Source organism: Nannospalax galili, unplaced genomic scaffold (assembly GCF_000622305.1).
Source record: "Nannospalax galili isolate Female #2095 unplaced genomic scaffold, S.galili_v1.0 scaffold43, whole genome shotgun sequence".
Classification (NCBI taxonomy): domain Eukaryota; kingdom Metazoa; phylum Chordata; class Mammalia; order Rodentia; family Spalacidae; genus Nannospalax; species Nannospalax galili.
In genome coordinates this window covers 4,557,932-4,579,063 of record NW_008353342.1, presented here as the reverse complement: position 1 = coordinate 4,579,063, position 21,132 = coordinate 4,557,932, and the positions used below count along the sequence as shown (strand labels likewise).

Genomic DNA, 21,132 nt, shown 5'->3' with positions numbered 1-21,132 from the left:
ACTTTTTGTATTTATTTGTTTGTTTGTTTATTCATTTATTCATTTATTTATTTATGAGTGAATGAGACAGGGTCTCCTTGTGTAGCCCTGGTTGGCTTGGAACTCACTGTGTAGACCAGGCTGGCCTTGATCTCTTAGAGATCCACCTGCCGCTACCTCCCAAGCACTGGGATTAAAGGTGTGCGCCACCAAACCCAGTTTAAAGGATGAATTTTGATGCTAGCATTGGAAAAGTTTATGTATTACACTCCTTCAGAGTTACATCTTTTTCATTTAGAAACATGGTGGACATTTACTGTGCATTAGCAGACTGTCAGGCTTACCAATGTTAGAATGTGTAGATGAGGACAACATTCTGAAATTAAATAGATTAGTTAAAAAGATGTCATTGGTGACTCTAGTTTCTTTTTCTTTAAATCCATCATCATTCTTACAGTATGATTAACAATTTTCCCACATTTTAGTCCCCCCCCCTTTTTTTTTCTTATGTAACCCAGGCTGATTTGGAACTTGGGTGACCCTCCTGCTTCAGCCTCCCAAGTGCTGAGATTAGAGGTGTGAACCACCATACCTGGCTAAAATGACCTCTCTTGCTGCTTATTTTTGTTTGGTTACTTTTAGCCTTAAATAAATCATTTTATAAACAATGATTTCAATTGACCAATCAAATTACATAAAATGTTTTGTAAGTACACTTGACTGTAAATTGGCCTTTGTATATAAAGAGTAGAATTTAAGAGTTTACAGTAAATACTGTTATAGTCATAACATGGATTTACAGAACAGCAATGAAAATAGACCAATTTTTAGTTTTCATTTTTCTAGGGGTTTGTACAATTAAGTATAGAAGATGTACTAAAGGAATGGCATTTTGGAATTGGTATTATGAAGATATGCTTGAAAATATATTAGTATTGAGATTGGCACGGAAAAGTTACATTCCTAGAAATGCTTAGTAGAAAATCAGTTTCACTCCAGGAATTAGATTACAATTCCAGGTATCAGGAAGCTTTTAGATTTCATATATAATACTCCAGAGCAAAAGCTGTTGTTGAACTGCCTCTGTTACTTCATTCTATGAGAATAAAGACAATTTTAGTGAGGTATAGTTAAATTTTCTTCTTTGAAATACCCTGTCATATTCAGGGTTGCTTGGTGGGGGATGGAGGGAGCTGTGTGTGTGTGTGTGTGTGTGTGTGTGTGTGTGTGTGTATGCATGCATGTCTACACGTCCATGTGAGCATCAGGTTTAATCTGAACCCTGAAGGAGGTTGCACATGTTCTTTTTTATCGGATTGCCCCAGGGTTGCAGGAATATGATTGTTTTGAGAACAGAAATTTACTTATTTTTCATAGAAATGTCTTCTTTCCAAGTTACCCTTTGTAAATGGATTCCTAGCTAATTGCTTCAGCAAGTAAATAAATATTTCTATTTCTTTTCCTCACCTAAATATGCCTTCTTAAGTTAGAGCAGTCTTTAAGGTTATGGAAAAGGGGCTAGAGCAGGACAATTTTACTAATATATGAGGCAACGTATCTATGACTTGCAATATTGCTTGGCAAGGGTTATTCTGACAACATGGATCCTAGTCCAGCTGGGAGACAACTTTGCAGGAAGGTAGTTGTGGTATGTCTGTATATTCCTGTGCCTGAGTGGATCCGCTTGTTTCTGCTTATGTATTGTTTTTAATAAAACTATGTCTGGATGTGTGAGATGTCTGTCTGCATTGACACTTGCAAATGTACATCAGTGCCAGCATGCAAGTGCTTCTTTATTGTAGTTATAATTATTATGTATTCATTATTAGTCTATTTGAGGATTTTATGAAGGACCTACATTGCTTTTGTTCTGTTACTTTGTAGTTTGTGGGCCATTAAATCTTTCTTTTTTCAGACTGTTTGGTACATACTCTGGTAGAAGTCATAATGATCTGAAGTTAGGAAAAAAATGCTTACATGAGGCTGAACTGAAATTTGGAAATAAATTTAATTCCTTTTTCTAGAGACATTTTTTGATAGGACTATACGATTTTTTCCATTAGTAGTGTTGGCTTTGGTCGTTTGGTTTGTAAGATTGTACCTTCAGAAGTTTTCCAGCAAATCTTCAGGGCTGCATACTTTCTCTGTGTGTAAATTGTACGGGGTGTAAAGTGAAGACCTTTTTCTAAGTGAGTGAATGTTGAGTTCATGGTTTTTGTGTTGTTATGGAAAACATTCGGGTTTGTTGTCAGAATCTTCAATTTCACAAGTATAGGAATTGGAATGCTACAAATGTGGAGGTCAATGTTTGGTTTGACTGGAAATTTAATAATAGGTGTTGACATGATTTTCTGATTTCCTTTTCTTGAAATTATTCATAGCAACCTGAAAATGGAGAATTTTTAAGTCTAAGTCGGTGTTGGTACCAAAATTTTTTTTTTCATTCTTATTCTCCATAAGAAATACTATTTTTTAATTTTGACAAAACAGGTTGTTTATAAACCTTCTACTGGTTTGCTCTCAGGGTATTCTTGCAGCCTTAAACATGACAGCATCTCCCCATCCCCATGCATTAACTAATCTTTCAATACTAGATTTCCTTTTTTTTGTATTTTTATATCCAGTCATTGAAAGGATGGCTATAAATAAGTATTAATAGCAATTAAATTTAATTTCCCACATTGCTTTTGACTAAAAATTCCATACTGGCAATTGCCACATAATTTCCTGAGATGATTTCTAGCCTAATCCTGGATAGTCACATCTCCCATATTGATGTTAAGTTGTATGGTCACTAATACATGCTTACCCTAAGAAATTCTATTTTACTTATTTTAAATAGGTTTAATTAAAACTGGGTACAAGACCATGATTTTAAACCAACTTTGTTGACTGTATTTTATTAACTTTTAATAACATCTATAGTTTTCCAACTAGTGCCATACTAATTTTAGAGCTGAATATAGAAAGAAAGTGGCAAGGAAAAAAGGCTTCCTTAGATTGCTTGTTAAGCTTTTCCACTGCAAATACAGGGAGAAATAGAATTATAGAAAATAGAGTAACTGTTGTCATTACTTATTTCTTGTAGGAGTCTCCAACTGCCACAAAACCCTGCTTTCCTGAAAATGAATCTTCTCCTACCTCATCAAAGCATCAAGATCCAGTTAGTACACTAGAAACACACAGTAAAATAGTCCATCTGTTTCCACTTTCAGTAGATTAATTTTCTTTAAATGTGATGTTTAAGTATAGCTTTAGTTACATCTAATTGGTCTTTTAGAAAAGAATTACATAATTAAAACAGATTAAATTAAGAATCAAATTTTATTCATTTTAAAATTCCCTTTTGTACAAAATATGGTATGATTAAATGATTTATATACCATATTTTTAAGTGACAAATTTATATTTGGTTTTTTAAAAAATAAAAATTCCCAAAGAATTTTATCAAATCACACATTACCTTTTCTTTCTCAGGCAGCAGTACCAAGGTAAGAAGTATTCCCTTTTCTCCTGCTAGCACAGGCACCCTGCTGCTTCTGGGCTATGAAGGACATGATCAGTCTGGGCTAGGGAATATTGGAGATAATGTATCTCAACTGTAAATTCTCCCAACTCTAAGCAGCTTCTTTTCTGACACTTGTCTATGTTGTAGTGAATTCTTGATCTTTTTACATTCACCCTGTTCCCGTGTTCTTCCCCTGCCATGCTGATTCTGCTTTTGGCTTGCACTGGCTGTTCTCTTATTAAATGGAGCCTGACGTTTTTAGGGAGGATGGAGCAACAAGACTGCATACCCTGGCACTTGATTGTGTCCCCACCTCAAACTCCCTATGTCCTCATTCTCCCTGTTGTGTGCCTTCTGCTGTATGGCACATTTTTTGTCCCTCAAAGGAACCTGCTTTTCAACTCGGGGCCCTTGTGTCTGCTGCTGAAACTTTCTCTTGTATCTTTGCTGGTCAGCTCCTGCTTATTCATGAGGATTAAGTGCAAACTTTGCTTCCTCAGAGAATTTAGTCTAATCTTATAGATTAGGTGAGGTTTCCTTATCACTCATTTGACATGAATATTTTAGTTGATTTCATAAAAATCCAGAGCAGTTCTTACACTGACACCTCTGGGATCCAGCTCTGTGGCTAACTGTCTTCCCTACCAAAGGAAAGCCTTAGAACAGGAACAGAGCATTGCCAGTTCCTACTGCAGAGCTGCAGTAGCTGCCCAGGAAAAGTCGCTGAACTAACAGGTGAAACCTCAAAGGCTTAAAAAGATGAAGTTTCACCATTGCTGTTTTATGACCTTCTCTCAGACTTGTATTTATTGGACTTCAGATTTTGTTAAGGCAAAGATTTCACTTTTCTGACCATTCCTGATCCTTACTCCCCTCTTACACACACGAGGGGGGGGGGAGATATTTCTTTATAATTTTTTCATTTCTCATATTTTATAGTTCCTATCACGTTATGTACACTTTATTTTTTAATTAGCACTTAGTACTTGTATATATTTAAGAGATACGGTGTGATATAAAAGCACTGCATTCTCTAAACTTACTTTTAAATATAGGCAATACACAATTCCCAGAAACCAATTGATAGACTATGTTTGATAAAAAGGAATGACTAGGTAATTGTAGAAGTGAGTGTGTAAATATATATACAGTTTCAAAGGCCGGTTTGCAGGTAACATCCCCATCCATTGACATCCACCAGACTGGCCTGGATGCAGGGCACCCTCCGATGGCCATTCCTGGAGCTGCCTTACCAGCATTCTCTTTCCATTTTTCTAGTTAACAGAGCAACTGTGTTGATTCTGCCAAGGCCATTTCTGTTTCTACATAAACAGAGTGCCCCTCTCCTTCCCAGAAGCCTCTTTTCTGCTCTCTTGTCTCCCCACTGAGGATTTGGCCCCCTCATCTCTCTGTCCTTAAGGCCCCTCTTCTCTGCTTGCTGTGCTTCTACCTAGTCTTACCTGTCTCTCCCACTCATCTCTGCTTACTACAAGGGGATATTTTCCCCTCTCTCTTTGTGAATTAAAATCGTGGTATAAAGGTTTAGTGGAAGGAAAATGAACACACACATTTAGAAGGTTTTCTAAAAAAATGACATTGAAACAGATTCTGTTGTCTTCCCAGTTGCTTAAGTTTGCCATTTTCCCCAGGACCCTCCTTTTCCCCATCTGTCCATTCTTGTCCTGCATTTCTCTGAATTTGGTCCCTCTTCTGTCTCTGTCCCTATCTAGTTAGGCCTTTGTGGTAGAACAGTACTCTTTGCTGGTGCCCAGCCTTGCTTCTCTTTCTTAGTCCATTCTTTCCCCTGCAGTGTCTCATTTTTTGCCATTTCTCTACCTCATCCCGTACTTTGGAGAAGATCAGAGACCCTTGAGATACACCTTTTCTCCTGTTATTTTCAGCTCCTGTCTCCATTTTGTTGAGCTTACTGCTGAGTTCAAAGGTCGACTTCTGTAGGAAGCTATTCTGACTCTCTTTCTTCCAGGATGAGTTAGGTGTCCATTTCTCACAGCACTTAACACATTGTACAATGGCTATTTTTTGTACTTTCTATCTTTTTGGACATGGCAAATTTTGTTCTTCTATGTTTAAGTCACGGTGCTTAATACTTACAGTATTAGTATTTCATCTTTAGTCCCTGTGAACATTTCGTGAAAGTTCTGACTCCTTTGGCACAGTGTGTCCACAAACAGTTTTGCATGTTTCCATCCATCCATTGATTTGGGTAAGAATCTCTGATTTAGGTAATCTCTATTATCCACGGGCTTAGACTCTGTCGCTATTGCTGTTCCATCCATTATTCTTTCTTTTTTTATGCCTGTATCTCCTTCCTGACTCTTCTGCTTTTATTCTATTCCATCTGTGGCTTTAAAAAATAATCCAAATCCTCACCTTTGTCCATCTAGTTCACATTAATCAGGGCCCATACAGCGATTTTAATGTTGTCACTTAATTACCATTCATTAATGTTGTTACTTAACTACCATTCTCCTTGCACCTGATGAGAGGAGGACATTAAATTCAGAAGGCTTTTTATTTAATATCTTGTGCATACTTAAAATTGTATAGTTGCAATTTTTGTTGAAAGGCATTGGGGCGTCAGATTTGTACATCTGAGATCAAAAGGCTATGCTTTGTGAAATAATTGCAGTAAAATGACACATAGGTTATTTCCAAATTTTTGGTATGCTAAAAAATAGGAATTGACAGTTTTTCAGCTAGAGATGCAGGCAAAGTTTCAAACATTATCTTTTAGACATTTGAGAAAAAATTCCATTATTATGTTTTATGTCCCATACATAAAGATTTTATATTTTCTTGTTAAAGTAAATTGAGAAACTTTACTGAGAAATCAGTCAAATAGAAATAAATTCTGGGGCTGGAGAGATGGCTCAGTGGTTAAGAGCACTGTCTGCCTTTATAGAGGATCTGGGTTCAGTTCCCAGCACCAACATGGCAGCTAACAGGTGTCTATAACTGCAGGGGAATCCACCCTCCATGGACTTTGCATAACACAGGTGCACTTACATACATGCAGGCAATACACTGATACACATAAAATAACAATAAATAATTAAAAGAATTTTGGGGCCTAAAGAGATGGCTCAGGGATTAAGAATGCTTACTGCTCTTACAGAGGACCCAGTTTGGGTTCCAGCACCCATGTTAGGCAGTTCACATCTGCCTACAATTACAGTTCCAAGGAATCGGACACCCCCTTCTGGATTCTGAAAGTACCTGTGCTGACATGCATATGCATACACGTAATTAAAAATAGGGTTTTGGTTTTTTTTTTGAAGAACATTAATTCTGGGGGCTGTGGAGATGGCTCAGTAATTAAGAGCACTGGCTGCTCTTGCAGAGGACCCAGGTTCAGTTCCCATGACCCACCAGAGTGCTAACAACCGTTCATAACTTCACTTCGAGGGATCTGATGTCCTCTTCTGTCCTCAGTGGGCATTGTACACAGGAGGTGCACTTACATACATACATACAGGCAAAACTCATACATGTAAAATTTTTAAAAGAAGAAATAAATTCTGAATTTCAATTTTCCCTTTGCATATGTGTTTCAGTTATGTTAAAATTAGCTGTTGTCTCATGTACATTTTGTTTGTAGTGCTGATAATTACTGTAGACACCGACTTGTTTTTATTAAGTTCATTTATCTAGAACACTTAACATAGTGAGAAAATACTACTTAATTATCTGGATTAACGTCAGCTAATGGAATGGTTTTTGCCTTTGTAATGTTTAATTATGGAAACCCATGTCACTGTTTTTGACATTAGCTGTCTAATCCTGTTTCAGTGCTCAGCTCACCACGTGATAGCATATTTAATGAAGCACATGCTGATTTTTTATACATTAAATCCAGTTCTGTGCAGGGTACTAGGTACTTTAGAGTAACTTACTAGTCACTTCATTTTGTTCAATCCAGTTATTTTTACGTTCTGACATAGTGTGATAGGATGTTGTCAGATTATTTTTGTGTGTGTGTGCTATTTATCACTGTAGCATTGCATCATTTTCTTTGAAGAGGGAGACAAAAACCATTTTTCTGTGGTAATCCATTTTTCCAGTCATTGTTCATGAAAATCTAATTACTAGCAAAGTATATAATGGCTGCTTTGACTTAGGAGAAAAAGAAGTGTTTGCCAGGTGGTTGGGCACACCTGTGGTCCTAGTGCTTGAGCAGTAGGGGAAGGAGGGACAGGAGTTCAAGGCTAGCCTCAAGTATATGGTAAGTTCTAGGCTAGCCTTTGCTACATGAGACCCCAATTCCCAAATAAAAGGAAGTATTAACTTATAAATCACTGACAATAACTTCATAAAAAAGTCAAGATGATTAATGTACTCTAATAATAGGCGTGTTAATATACTAATCTTTTAGGTTAATTTTTAGACAGCCAAACTATTTGGGGTCAGTTGATTATTAAAACTTGGACATTATTGTCTCTATGAATGATATATAAAAAGTATTACTCTGTTCCATAGGGTCAAGAGAAATACGGATTGTTAAACGTAACAAAAATTACTGAAAATGGGAAAAAGGTTCGGTAAGTGCACAAATCTTAAATGTTCTTACATGACTCATCTGACGGAAATAAATGAAAAGACATTCCTGTAGAAGTGATTAACAGATTTAGAACAGTTTTTAATCATGTATTTTTTAGTAAGTTTTCCACGAAATCTCTAAACATTTCTTTTGTATTAACATTTTTAAAGTAATATTAAATTTAGAGATAATAGAATTCTAAAGAAATAGTCAAATTTTGATATATTTTTCTTTCCTTAAGCAATTAATGGTGAAAACAAAGGTACACTATTATAGGAGAAGCCAGTCACCCTCCATCAGTTCTCCTCTCCATAGGTCCTACGAATGTTAGTGCTTTCCTCTAGAGAGGACCTACATGAGTACATGTACATAAATGGCATTAGTGAGCATGATCTGTCTTATAGTCATCACACCAAAGCTGGTTCAACATGTACCACTGTGGTACGTGTAATTGTGGTCATAGTTATCCATTGTTTGTCAGCAAGTGAGTAACTTGGCCTGTCTGTTGGTAGACATTTAGGGTGCTTACAGTTTTTGCTATTACAAACAATATTACACTGAGCATATTGCATAGTTCATTTTGGAAGTATGTAAATCTTCCTGTAGAATAAACTTTACAGAATTGGAGTTGCTAGGTCATGTGCAATGTCACTTTAGTAATGTATCAAGATGTCCTCTTCTGCGTCCAACAGCAGTGCATTTCCCACCCATGCAGTAATTCTGTTCAGATGCTTTGGTCCTTGCCAGTAGAGTCAAGAGAGAGTGATAGCTTTATCCCTTTTTAGTGGAGACTCATAGGCAGTTTGGGTTTCTTTAGGGGGAAATTTTGTTCATACATTTTGTCTTTTTCTTTTAATTGTTTGAATTTTTGGTTAATGTGTACCTCCTAATGAATTAAGGAAATTGGTAGTTTGTATTTCCCTGGGATTTGAAAAATTACCAAAATATTATGAGTTTATAGTAAAACTGAGATGGGTCTGTTCAGAAAGAGTTTTAAATTTACAAGTAGTTGAATATTTAGGTTTGTTTCAATTACACTGTTTGTTAGGTTTTGATTTTTGGGTTTTTGAGACAAGGTCTCCTTGTAGCCCCAGCTGGCCTGGAACTCAATTTGTATGCCATGCTGGCCTCGATCTCACAAAGATCTGCCTTTGCCTCCTGAATGCTAGATATTTTTTTTTTTTTTTTTTTTTTTTTTTTTTTTTTTTTTTGGTTTTTTTGGTTTTTTTCTTTTTTTTTTTTAGAAAGTATTCTTTTAAATTCTCTAAAACAGCTTATGGTTATTATAAAACGTTTCTAAAAAAATTTTTTTTTGTAGAATTTGCTTAAGAATTGGGTCATTATTTTGTTGTTGAGGTGTTTTGTTTTGTTTTTTGAGACAGAGTCTCACGGTGTGGCCCCAGCTGGCCTTGAACTCACTGAGATGCGCCTGCCTCTGCCTGCCAAGTGCTGGGATTAGAGCTGTGCGCCACCATGCTTGACCTTCTTGTTCTGTTTTGAGTATGCTGTGTAGTGCAGCAAGCCTTTTGGTCATTGTCTTTTTGCCTTTGTTATTATTTCTGTGATAATCTTTTCGATTTTATATTTCTTTTGGAGTGTTTTTTGTAACTTATGTTTTCCTGAGCATCCATTTCATCTTTGTATTTATTTACATGAAGTTAAGAAACATAATCTTTCAATCTCTCTACTAGGGTATGTTGAACTTTGGGTCTGAAGGGCCTCTTTAAACAAATTATTGAGTATTCTGAAGAGCTTTTTTTCCTCTGTCCATATTTATTGTGAGAAATTAAAACTGACAAATCTTAAGAATATTGTTTTGCAATTGCCTATTACAGATTAACATGAATAAAGCTTTTTGAAGAAAAATATTTCTATATTTTCTAAGACAAAAACCTTTCTGTGAGGAGGCATTGTTTCATGTTTTTGTAGTTCCTTGGTATTTGGCTTAATGGAAGACACCTGAATTCTTACCTCTGCTTGCAGTTAGTCTGTTGTAACATAACTATTTTGGTTGACATATTTGAAAATAATTGTCCTGTGGACTAGGGAGAGATGGTTCAGTGGATAGAAGTGTATGCTCTGCAAGCATGAGGATTTGAGTTCCCCAGCACCCATGTAAGCCAGGCTTTGCATGCATGTAACCCCAGCATTGGAGTGGTGGGGGTAGGGCAGAGACAGGCAGCTCCTGTCTCCTGATCAGCCAGCCAGCCTGTATCTAAAATGAGTTTCCTGTTCAGTGAGAGACCCTGTCTCAAGGCAATAAACAACAACAACAAAAAAAAAACCAGTGTCCTGCTCGATCCCTCTGCATGTGTGCACATGGTGATGTGCACTTGCACACTTACATGATTGTACCATATGCACATTTTTTTAAAGGAAAATCTCCCTTTTATAGCTAATGTTGGAAAAGGGAGACATGTACATGTTGTTCTGCTACACCAGTACTCAACTAATGATAGTTTCTTAAAGGGTGGTAGAAATGGAGACTGAAAGACCCGTAAAGCTTCTCATGCTCCAATATATAAGAGCTGTTAGCTTTTATTGTATTTGTATGAATCTACCTCTGCATAAACTTACAATGCATTGTAGGCCATTTGGAAATACTGATTGTTGAGTGTGCTTATTTTTCAAATGTTTGCATTATGTTTGTTTTATACTATAAAAGATCCACAAACTGGTGATACTAGATGTCAGTAAGTATTGAGAGTTGTCAAAGTTACAGATGATACATTTTATCACTTTCCCTTTCTGTTTGGAAAGCATTAGAATTTTTGTGTGGTAAAAATTACGTGCCTGGGACTGGAGAGATGGCTCAGTGGTTAAGAGCACTGACTGCTCTTGCTGAGGACCCAGGTTCGATTCCCAGCACCCACATGGCAGCTTCAATCATCCTTAACTCCAGTTCCAAGGGGAATCCGATGCCCTCTTCTGACCTCCATGGCATTATACAACATGGGCGCACTTACAAACATGAAGGCAGTGCACTCATACACATAAAATAAAAATAATAAATAAAATATGCTTTAAAAAAAATTACATGCCCAAGTTTGTTCCCTTAGAACTTTAAATTTTACAGCTCAGCAGTGTTAAGTGTATGCTCACAGTTGTACAGTGGAGCTCTAGAACTTTCTCCTTTTGCAGCACTGAAACTCTACCCAGTAAACACTAATTGCCTCTCTCCTTTTTCCCATCCTTTGGACGGGTGCACTTCTCTGCCTTGTCCCTCTGACTAACTGCTGCAGTGGGTGGAATTATGGAGTGTTTGCAGGCTTTATGATTGGTTTATTTCACTTAGCATCACATCCTCATGGCTCCTCCATGTTGAAAGATTTAATAGTTTATTGTCAGCTATCACTACTGTTTGTTTCCTTGGAGGTTACAGGTATACTTTGTTTTTTTAGATAAAGTGTGTGTTACCATTGTCTGACTACTGTATCTGTCTGTTGTTTCTTCAGAAAAGAAAAACAAACTGGTTTCTATGGGAAAACAAAGCAAAACAAAACAATGGTTAATTCAGCTTAGAACACAGTGCTTCACAGTGTTTTTTGAGACAGTGATTGTTAGCTTAGTATTTTGTGTGTATATGTGAGTACCTGTGTGTTGAGACAGGGTCTCATGTGGTCCAGGCAGGGCTTGGTCTTGAATTTTCTTTTGTTTTTTAAAATTTTTTCCCCCTTAATACCCAACCCACTGAGTTCGATTAGTGCTGCCATATGCACGTGGGTGTGGGGTCATCCATTGGGGCATAGGTAACCTAGCAGCAGCCACCTCTCAAAGAAAACCAACTCCATCCCACCCCCTATCCCCCAGCAACCGTTAACTACCAATAGCTTTTTACCTAGGAGGGTGGCCTTTGGAGCCCCTCCCATCTTTGTGCTGGAAGTTTTAAATGGCTTGATCTTGTGCAGTAACCACAGCTGCTGTGGGTTCATATATGCAACAGCCATGTCATATTCCAAGGACAGCATTTCACAACACACTTTCCGACCACCCTCCTGCTCATACATTCTTTCTGCCTTTATTTCCTGAGCCTGTGTGATATACATATCCCATCTACAATTTAGCACTCATAGTCACTTATGTGAGCACTGTGAACAGCCATGAGTCTCTGCGCCACTAACTGCTGCAGTAAAAAGCTTGTCTAAGAGAGAGAGCAGCACAGATGTATGGGAATAAACATGAATATTTAGAAGGTAGTTTGACATCGTAACCATTTAGCAAAACATCATCAAAATTTGGAGCTATGACTTCCTGAGGCATGGGTTTGGACCATGTTTACAGTGCCAGGCATGAATTCCTTCCAGTGGAGCAGGCCTCAAATCCAATCAAAAGAGTGGTTGGTTACCCACATAAAAAAAGTTCAGAGGCCTTGAACTTTTGATCCTCCTGTCTCCACCTCCAGGTGCTGGAATTAAAAGGGTACACCACCATGTCTGGTCTAACAGTATGTTTATGTTTTTGTTTGGGGGTGAGGTTTTGGATTTTGGTCCTTCTGGTAGTGGTGGTACTAGGAGCTGAACCCATGACTTCACTCATATGGCCAGTGCTCTCCCATTCATTGAGCTATATCCCCAACACTTAATGGGTTTTGTTTTTAAGTCAAATCTTTAATATTTGTTCTCATGTTTTTTTTTAGTTCTATAGCTTTATGAATTATAAGAATTAAAAAGGGTTTTAAAGTGGAAATATGTTAATTTAAGCATGTTTCACAGTACAGTGGCCAGTAGATGACATAAAGAAATAGAAGTCTGAGTAGGAAATAGATTTATGAATAAGTGTAAATCATCCCAAGACAGCTTAAGAGATCCACACAAAATGAAATATTAAAATGAAAATGTATGAAAAAGTGGGAAGAACTAGCAGCAAGTGTGTCTAACATGCAAATGGACTATATGAATCTATTGAAACAAACAAGATGCTTTAATACTGTGTTTAAAAACAACCCTGAGGGCTGGAGAGATGGCTCAGTGGTTAAGTGCCTTGGCTGCTCTTGCAGAGGACCTGGGTTCAGTTATCAGCACCCACGTGGTGGCTCACAACTGCATGCAATTCCAGTTCTAGGGGATCTGATGCCCTCTTCTGGCCTCTGCAGGTACTAGGCACCCATGTGGTACACATACACATAAACACAGCAAAAACATTTATACACATAAAATAAATCTTAAAAAGACCTGAAATGATTCAGAAATATTAACAGCCCCCCCGACTGAGGCGTTTCAAAGTATGAAAAATAAAGTAGGAAGGGGGTTCCTATAAAGAGCAAAGGGGTGAACTTGAGCATTGCAAACATGAATATTTTTAAAATGGCAAAACAGGGCTGGAGAAATGGCTCAGTGGGTAAGAATGCTTGTTGTGTAACCCTGAGTTTAAATCCGCTGATTCATGTGACAAACCAAATATACGGTCTCACACATGTCTGTAACCGCAGTGCTGCAGGGGGGTAGAGACAGGAGGATTGCTGGCTGCCAACCTATCTTAAAAGCAAGAAATCTAGGTTCAGGGAGAGACCCTCCCCCAAAGGAATAGGTAGAGAGAATAGAGGAGGACACCTGACACCCCCTCTGGTCTCTACATGTACACAGGCACACATACTCACACATGTACATACATTGCACTAAAGCATTGTGCATAGGCTCATAATGAAGATCTGAACATTAGCGATAACCATTTACAGGCTAGAGACACAGCTCTTTAGAGTGCTCATCTAGCAAATACTAGCACTGGATGAACCAGGTGTGGCAATGCACTCCTATAATCCCAGCACTTGGAAAAGGTGTAGATAAGGGGGATAAGATGTTCAAGGTCACCCTCAACTGCATATCAGAGTTCAAGTCCAGTCCTGGTCTCCAAACGAAAACTAAAAGTAGAAACTAACATTTGTGTACCAACTATGGGGACAAAATGGGAAAATAGAAATGCAGTAGTGATTTTATACTCCATCTATGAAGTTCAAGTATGTATAAAAAGCAATAAAATAGTAAAGTAGGTCTAATCGGTAGATAGGGAATTCTACATTCTAAAAAGTGTAAATAAACCTATTTTAAAGTGATTACAGAGTTCCTACTATGTTTCACTGTAAGGAATACCTTAGTAAATCTCTAGAGTAGGTAGAGTCAACATTCATTTTACCCTCCCAGCAGCTGAGTTTCATTACAATGTAATTTTAATTTGAAGAGGATTTTGGTAGGCTTGAAATAGATACAAAGTAAATGAAACATTCTTTCTGCCCCAAATAATGTTAAACTCCTCCAGTGGAAGAGAAACATTTAAGCAAAAAAATCTCTAATAGAGAATTAAAGGTAATGAAATGGGGAAGTTGAGTTGATTCTGACCAGAGCATAGCATCTATCTGTGTTAAAGTTGCCAGGAGGAACATCAGTAATGTTACATATATTAATTGTGAATCTTACCTGTGCATCTGGAGATAGAACAGTGAATCACTGGGTTGATTTCTTTGATAAAAGACCCATATACAGGACTGGGGAGATGGCTCATAGGTAAAGGCACCTGCTGCCCAAGACTAGTAACTTCAGTTTGATCCCCAGAACCCACTTAAAGGTGGAAAAAGAGAACTACTCCTACTAAGTTGTCCTCTGACTGCCACACACATGCTTGCGTGGGCATGCACACACAAACACATACACACAAATAATAAATTTTAAAAGACTCATACACCAAACACCTACTAATACTGGCTGCCCCTCAAGTGGGGACTGATTTTATTTTATTTTTTTTTTACATTTTATTTGCTGGGGGATGTGGGGGCTTGCCATGGTGTGCATGTGGAGTTTATGGGATTGTGGGAGTTTTCTTCTTCTACTCTCTGGGTCCAAGGATTCAATTCAGGCCTTCAGGCTTGAGTTCAGTCCATCTTTTACATGTTTTCGTAAGTCAGATTTTTTACATGTGTTGCCTTTGTAATTTAGTTGCTTAAAAACACCTCACCTTAGTGATCGGTCGCTATACAATTTATTACGTAATATTAATGTATCTACTATCTGTTGCTTATTTTTCTAAATATGATGTTCCATTTGTATGACTTTAAATTAGTGGGTTTTTTTTTATTAAAGATTTTTGTTTTTATCTATGTGTATCTGTGTTTTGTATGAATATATGCCATGTTTGTGGGGATGTCCACAGAGGCCAGATGCCCACAGAGGCTAGATCCCCTTGGAGCTAGAGTTATAGGCAGTTGTGGGCTGCCTGACATGAGTGCTGGGAACTGAACCTGGTTCCTCTGTGGCTCCCAGCAAGTGCTCTTAACTGCTGAACCATTTTTCCAGCCCTCTAAGTTAGCATTCTTGGTCAGAATGTGCTAGTTAAATTCCATTTGAAAATAATTGGGTGTTTGATCATAGTTATTCTGATAATTTACATTTCTGATTAATGTCATTTGTTTGGGGGTCTATGTGATCATGTTAGGGCTCTAAAATGTCATTAGAATCATATATCTAGAACAAGTAGGTCAAATATTAATGATGTTTAAATTGTAGACAGTCATGAGAGCTAAGTAGACTTTGGTTTTAAGGTTTTGCTGATAGTGGTGCTTAAATCGGTTGTTTTTATAATTGTAGGAAGAACTGGTTGTCTTCTTGGGCAGTGTTACAGGGTTCATCTTTACTTTTTACCAAAACTCAAGGAAGTGGTACAAGTTGGGTAAGTATTTCTTCTTTGTGGAGGGAGATTTTATACACTTAAAATTATATGTATAGCATAATACCTGAATTTCAAGGGTTAATTTCCAGAGTCTTTAGGGTGCAAGCACATGTGCATTTAAAAATAAAAGTTTTCCTAAAGATGGATTTTGACTTGTGAGAGAAAGAAGACTATATAGAATGGTCTAATAAGTTGTATTAAAACCAACTACTTTATCCTTGGAACTGAAAAGTCGGCTCACAATGTCAGCATTAATTAAACACGTTTTCAGAATGTTAAAGCTTTTCTGTGTTTATAACTGTTATTTCAGGTATTTATTTAGGGAATTGTCAGTCATGTGCCTGACCCCACCTTCACATGCGATCTGACCCTACTGTACTAGCCAATGACTCCAGTGCCATGTCTGTATGCCAACCAGCTTGGAGGAGAAAAAGAAATGTCTCTGTTTTTTGTGGGGTGTTGATGGTACTTTTTGTTTATACAGCATTTACTATTGTTACCCTTCAGTTACTTACAATACTAATCATTTGTGACATAAATTGCTAACTTTTTTAAAATGCCTAATATGTCTGTATATATCACCTATTCTAAATGCAAAAGATTCTGGGGGATCTTGTCCTCTTAACCCTGGGACAGCTGTTTTCTTCTTCCTTTTCCTGTCCTAGGTGAGAAATTTCGGTATCAAACATTTAAATAATTTTTAAGACTGTACAACTACTAAGTTGAAAATCTAGGTTTAGAACTTTGACTCTAGAGTTCATACTTTGGGTATTTCTAGAAATTTCAGTAATTGTAATTCAGCGTTTGAAATGTCAGGGTTCAAATAAAATAAAATTTAAAATGAAATTATTATAAATGTATCTGGTCTCTTATCTTACTCTAACAAACAATATTATTACACATACTGATTTTCTTTTAAAATTAACATAAGGTCTTAATGTTGGAAGAAAACAAAAGCCCATTTATAAAATTCAAGCAGATTTTCATTTTCTACATTTACTTTCTGCATTACTTTTACAATGCAGCTGTGGTACGTCTGTGAGACCCTAACTGGCGTGCCCTAGTGTGTTAATTCTCAGCTATGATGATGCAACACTCTAGAAATCCAAAGTATTTGTGCATGAATTTGAACACTCCAGAATATTTTTTTCTTTTTGCTGTAGTAATCCTTTAATTTGTTCTCTACTCAATCAGTATAGTGGAAATGACCTATAATGTGATTTCATAATAAAAGATGGGAGTTTTGGTTTGACCATCTCAAAGTAGATTGATAATTTTGTCTTCTTTTCCCACTGAAGTAAAGTACGTGGTGCTCTTTTGTGTAATCATTCCTTCCTATTTGTGGATCAACTTTTATTAGAAACTGACTGAAGAAAACTGATCAAAAAAGAAAATGGAGATGCAGAAGCAGTTAAGATATTAATAAGTAGGTGCTGGAGAGATGGTTCTGCAGTTAGAGTGCTTGGTGCCCCTCCAGATAAATCAAGTTCCATTCCCAGCACCCCAGTCATGTGACTCACCACTACCGGTAACTCCAGCTCACAGGAGCCCATGTCTTTTTCTGGTCTTCAAGTGCACATGCTTATACACAGCCACATATATACATAATTTTTAAGAAAGTATTAATAAGTAGTAGCCTTGTACCTAAAACAAGCTGCGTAGTGTCATTTATTTGTTAATTCCTGAGACTCATGTTGGAGAGATGTCAGAGCTAAGAGCACTTACTGCTCTTTTGGTGGACCTGAGTTCAGTGCCCTGCACCCATGTTAGGTGGCTCAACAACTGCCTGTAACTCCAGTTCCTGAGGATCTGACACCCTCTCCTGGAGTCCAAGGGGACCTGCCATCATGTGTACATAACCCCTACAACATAATTTAAAAATATAAATAAATTATTGAACTTAACTTTTGAAGAATGTGGTAAGATAAAGTGAATAGAATTTCTTTAAAAGTGTGTGTGTGAGTGTGTGATGTGTGTGTACATATGTGAGTACCACAGCTCACTTGTGGCAGTCAAAGGACAGCTTTGTGGAGTTGGTCAGGGATTGAACTCAGGTCATCAGGCTTATGCCGCAAGTGCTTTTACCTGCTGAGCCATCTTGCTGACTCTGCATGAGATTTTTAAAAATTAAAAACTTCTTTGGAAATTTACAGGTGTCAAGTGAATATACCAGTAGATAGTCATTCACAGATAGCTTTATTTGAAGTTTTTGTTGTAGAACTCTTTATATAATCTAGAGTTGATCATTAAAAGTCTTAATACCTACAAATGCAGATGTGTGGAAGGCCTATTTACCATCTAAAGTTGTTTTACTGTGTTTCTATGTAACAGTAGTGAAATGCAGTTCAAAAGTCACTGATCCAGCCAATTTGAAATTTTAGGGTTATTAATGAGATTTTAATTTTTAAATTTGATGTCATGTTCAGGTAGATACAATTCTCACATATTAAGAGACTAGAAATGTAGTTAAGAGGCCCAGTAAATAAAAAAATAATTAAGGCATACCTAACTCTACATAATGTATTTTGCTAATATTATGTAAATACCAAAATTCTGCGAAATATTTAAGGATTCAGTAATGCTCCTTAGGATTACTGAGAATGATTGAAAGAATACTAGTTTTGTTTTTGTTTTTCTGCTCAGTCACCAAGTGGGTGAAATGTAGGTAAAATATATCCTGTTTCTACAGGAGAACCACATCTTACCTGAGGATGGGATTCTGAGGCTAGGAAAAGAGTAAAACTGTTTTCCTGTGCCTTTTGAGGTGCTCCTGAAGCTGATCTCTGTCAGAGCACCCAGTGTTCTTCAGTTGAGTTTGAGTAGTTTATATGAAGGGGTCACATAATAAGAGAAGTCTAGTTCTTTTAAAAGTATATTCACACTCACAAGCCTAAGAGATCCTCTGGGAGATGGCGGGTTCAGAACTTGCACTCACCCTGGGTGCATGCTCACCACACTCCTCAAGTTTTTGTTTAACCATGCATGCACTGTTTTTTTGTTTGTTGTTTGTTTTTTAAGGGAATAGTTACAGTTGAGTAAATGCAATACATACGTGGCACCTGCAGTTATGCTTTACAAGATAGCCTTAAAAGATGCTGTCTCAATTAAAAAAAAGATGCTCTATCATCTGGAACTCTTGTGAGCCTTTCCTTCTGTTTAAGAATGTTTCACCTGGGGCTGGAGAGATAGCTCAGTGGTTAAGAGCACTGGCTGCCCTTGCAGAGGACCTAGGTTTGATTCCTAGCACCCACATGGCTGCTAACAGCCATCTGTAACTCGGCTCCAGGGGATCCGACCCCCTCTTCTGACCTCCAAGGGTATTGTACAACATGGGTGTACTTAACAGACATGCAGACAAAACATTCATACACATAAAATAAAAATAATAAAGTATTTTAAAATAATAACGATTCATCTGAAAATATTAGATCCCTACCAGCTTATTGAGGTGGGGAGTTGTAGGGTTTTTTTTTTTTATTTTTAAATTTCAGAAGTTTATTATTTGTTCGACAGAAAAGCCTTCAAGCTCTGTGCATTGTGCTGAACTTTGGTGGTTAGAAATAAGCAATATAATCCCTGTCTGTAATGGTTACATTGTGGTAGGGAAGACTGGCAAGTGAGCAGTTACAGTGAAGCATGGCATATGTTGTATTATCTCTTAGTTATGTCATCATAATCCTTAGTATTAAATCTACCCCATTGACCTGGGGAGATAGCTTAGTTAGTAAAATGCTTGCCACACAAGCATGAGGACCTGAGTTTAAATCTCTTGCACCCACATGAAAAGCTGGGCCTACCAGCGCATGCCTGTAATCTCACAGCTAGGGAGGCAGAGACAGGAGAGTCCCCAAGGCTTGCTGTCTAGTTTAATCAAATCAGTGAGTTCCAGATTCAGTGAGACTCTACCTCGAAAAATAAGATGGGCATTGATTGAGAAAGATACACATGTGCACACGTGTACACAAGTAATATACTCCACAACCATCAGTAGTTTCTGAAGCATATTAATTTGTGAGAGAGAGAGGGGGGGGGGAGGGAGAGGGAGAGAACATGATGAAATGAATAAGGCAGGTATGTGTAGAAGTCAGAACACAACTTCAGGAGTAGTTCCTGTCTACCATATGAATTCTAGGGATTGAACTCTGGCCTTGAACTCTGATTGTAAGGACCTTTGTCTGCTGAGCCATTTGCCAGTTCCTGAAAAGCATTGTTTTCACTTTTAAATTTCTAAGAACCTTTTTTAAGGCCAGGTATTTCTGTTGTGATTGGGTGTCCTAAAATTACAGGGTGTTTAACAGATGACTGACACCATCACCTTAAGCTGACTAGAACCAAACACATCTCTGTAGACATTGTTAGATGTTCCATGGGGGACAAAAGACACATCTGTCCTGGAGGAAGGACTGGTATCCTAGAGAAAGGGAAGGTTAGCTGCATAGGAAGACCACATCTGAGTGCTGACTCCAAAAACTAGAGGGTATTTAAATCACCAGGAGACAGGCCAGGGGGTTCTGAGGAATGGGCTGGGCAAAGTGGTAGTGGATCAGCTGAGTCCTTTCTAATATTCCTCAAGTGTTTGGTTGTGAATAGAGGCTAAGGCATATTTGTTTATGATAAATTCTGTAAACCATTCATTTGAAAAAGAGAACATGAATTTGTGCTCTGCAAAGTCAACTAATGTTCTCAGAGTAGTTCTAGGGCATTTGCAAAAGTATTTGGAAGCTTCACTTCTGCTTATAGAAGTGTATTCTTGTGCTCTGGTTCTGTTGTGTCTTTCTCTTGTGCCATTTTGCTGTTTTTTGTTGCGCTACCATCCTCTTCCTTTTCCCCACCAAGTCCTTTTGCCAGCAGAGCTCAGTCTGTTGAGTTCTTGCTTCCTCTGCTTTCTTGGAAAAATTCTGTCAGTCATTGGCCTGCGGTCCCATATGTACAGTCCAATCCTGTTTCATCTGTCGCCATGTGCACCTGTCGCGTCCCACCTGTCACTGTTTTTGGTTGTTCTTAATTTGGTTTGGTTTTGGGTGGGTTTTTTTGTGTGTGCCATGAGTACATTGGCAGGAAGGTGATTACAGTAAACTAGGACAGTTTTGAAAAAGAATAACCCCCCCCCAAAAAAATTGCCAAACATAGTGACTATACTTTTTTAGCATTCCGTGTCCTGTTGCTGAATTTGTATTTAATTGGTGTTATATTTGTATCTTAGGTTATCCTAACCATCTACAGAACACACAAGACCAGCTAATTAAATACTTCATTTTTGTTGTTTTGCTAGTTGTGTATTCAAATTTTATAACTTTTAAGATTTATCATTTCTGCTCAGGATGTTACTGCACCTGTCATAGTTTTATTTATGGTTGATTGTTGTTTAAATGACAAAGGGTAATGAAGAAGGCAAAACTTTATGGAAAACTTAAAGCTAAAAGTTATTAAG

The 21,132-nt window shown here is 37.5% G+C and overlaps 1 protein-coding gene across 7 annotated transcripts in view; it reads left to right on the top strand.

Annotated features, from left to right (window-relative positions):
* Positions 1-21,132, top strand: part of Arhgap12 (Rho GTPase activating protein 12) — a 143,109-nt gene that overhangs the window by 81,466 nt on the left and 40,511 nt on the right. For 5 of the 7 annotated variants that reach the window (XM_008850544.3, XM_008850542.3, XM_029554773.1 and 2 more), the window contains 3 exons: positions 3,068-3,142; positions 7,985-8,046; positions 15,620-15,701. In XM_008850544.3, coding sequence (XP_008848766.1) covers positions 3,068-3,142; positions 7,985-8,046; positions 15,620-15,701 — 219 coding nt within the window. The remainder of the gene's footprint in view (positions 1-3,067; positions 3,143-7,984; positions 8,047-15,619; positions 15,702-21,132) is intronic. The other 2 variants (XM_008850543.3, XM_008850540.3) reach the window with 1 other exon arrangement.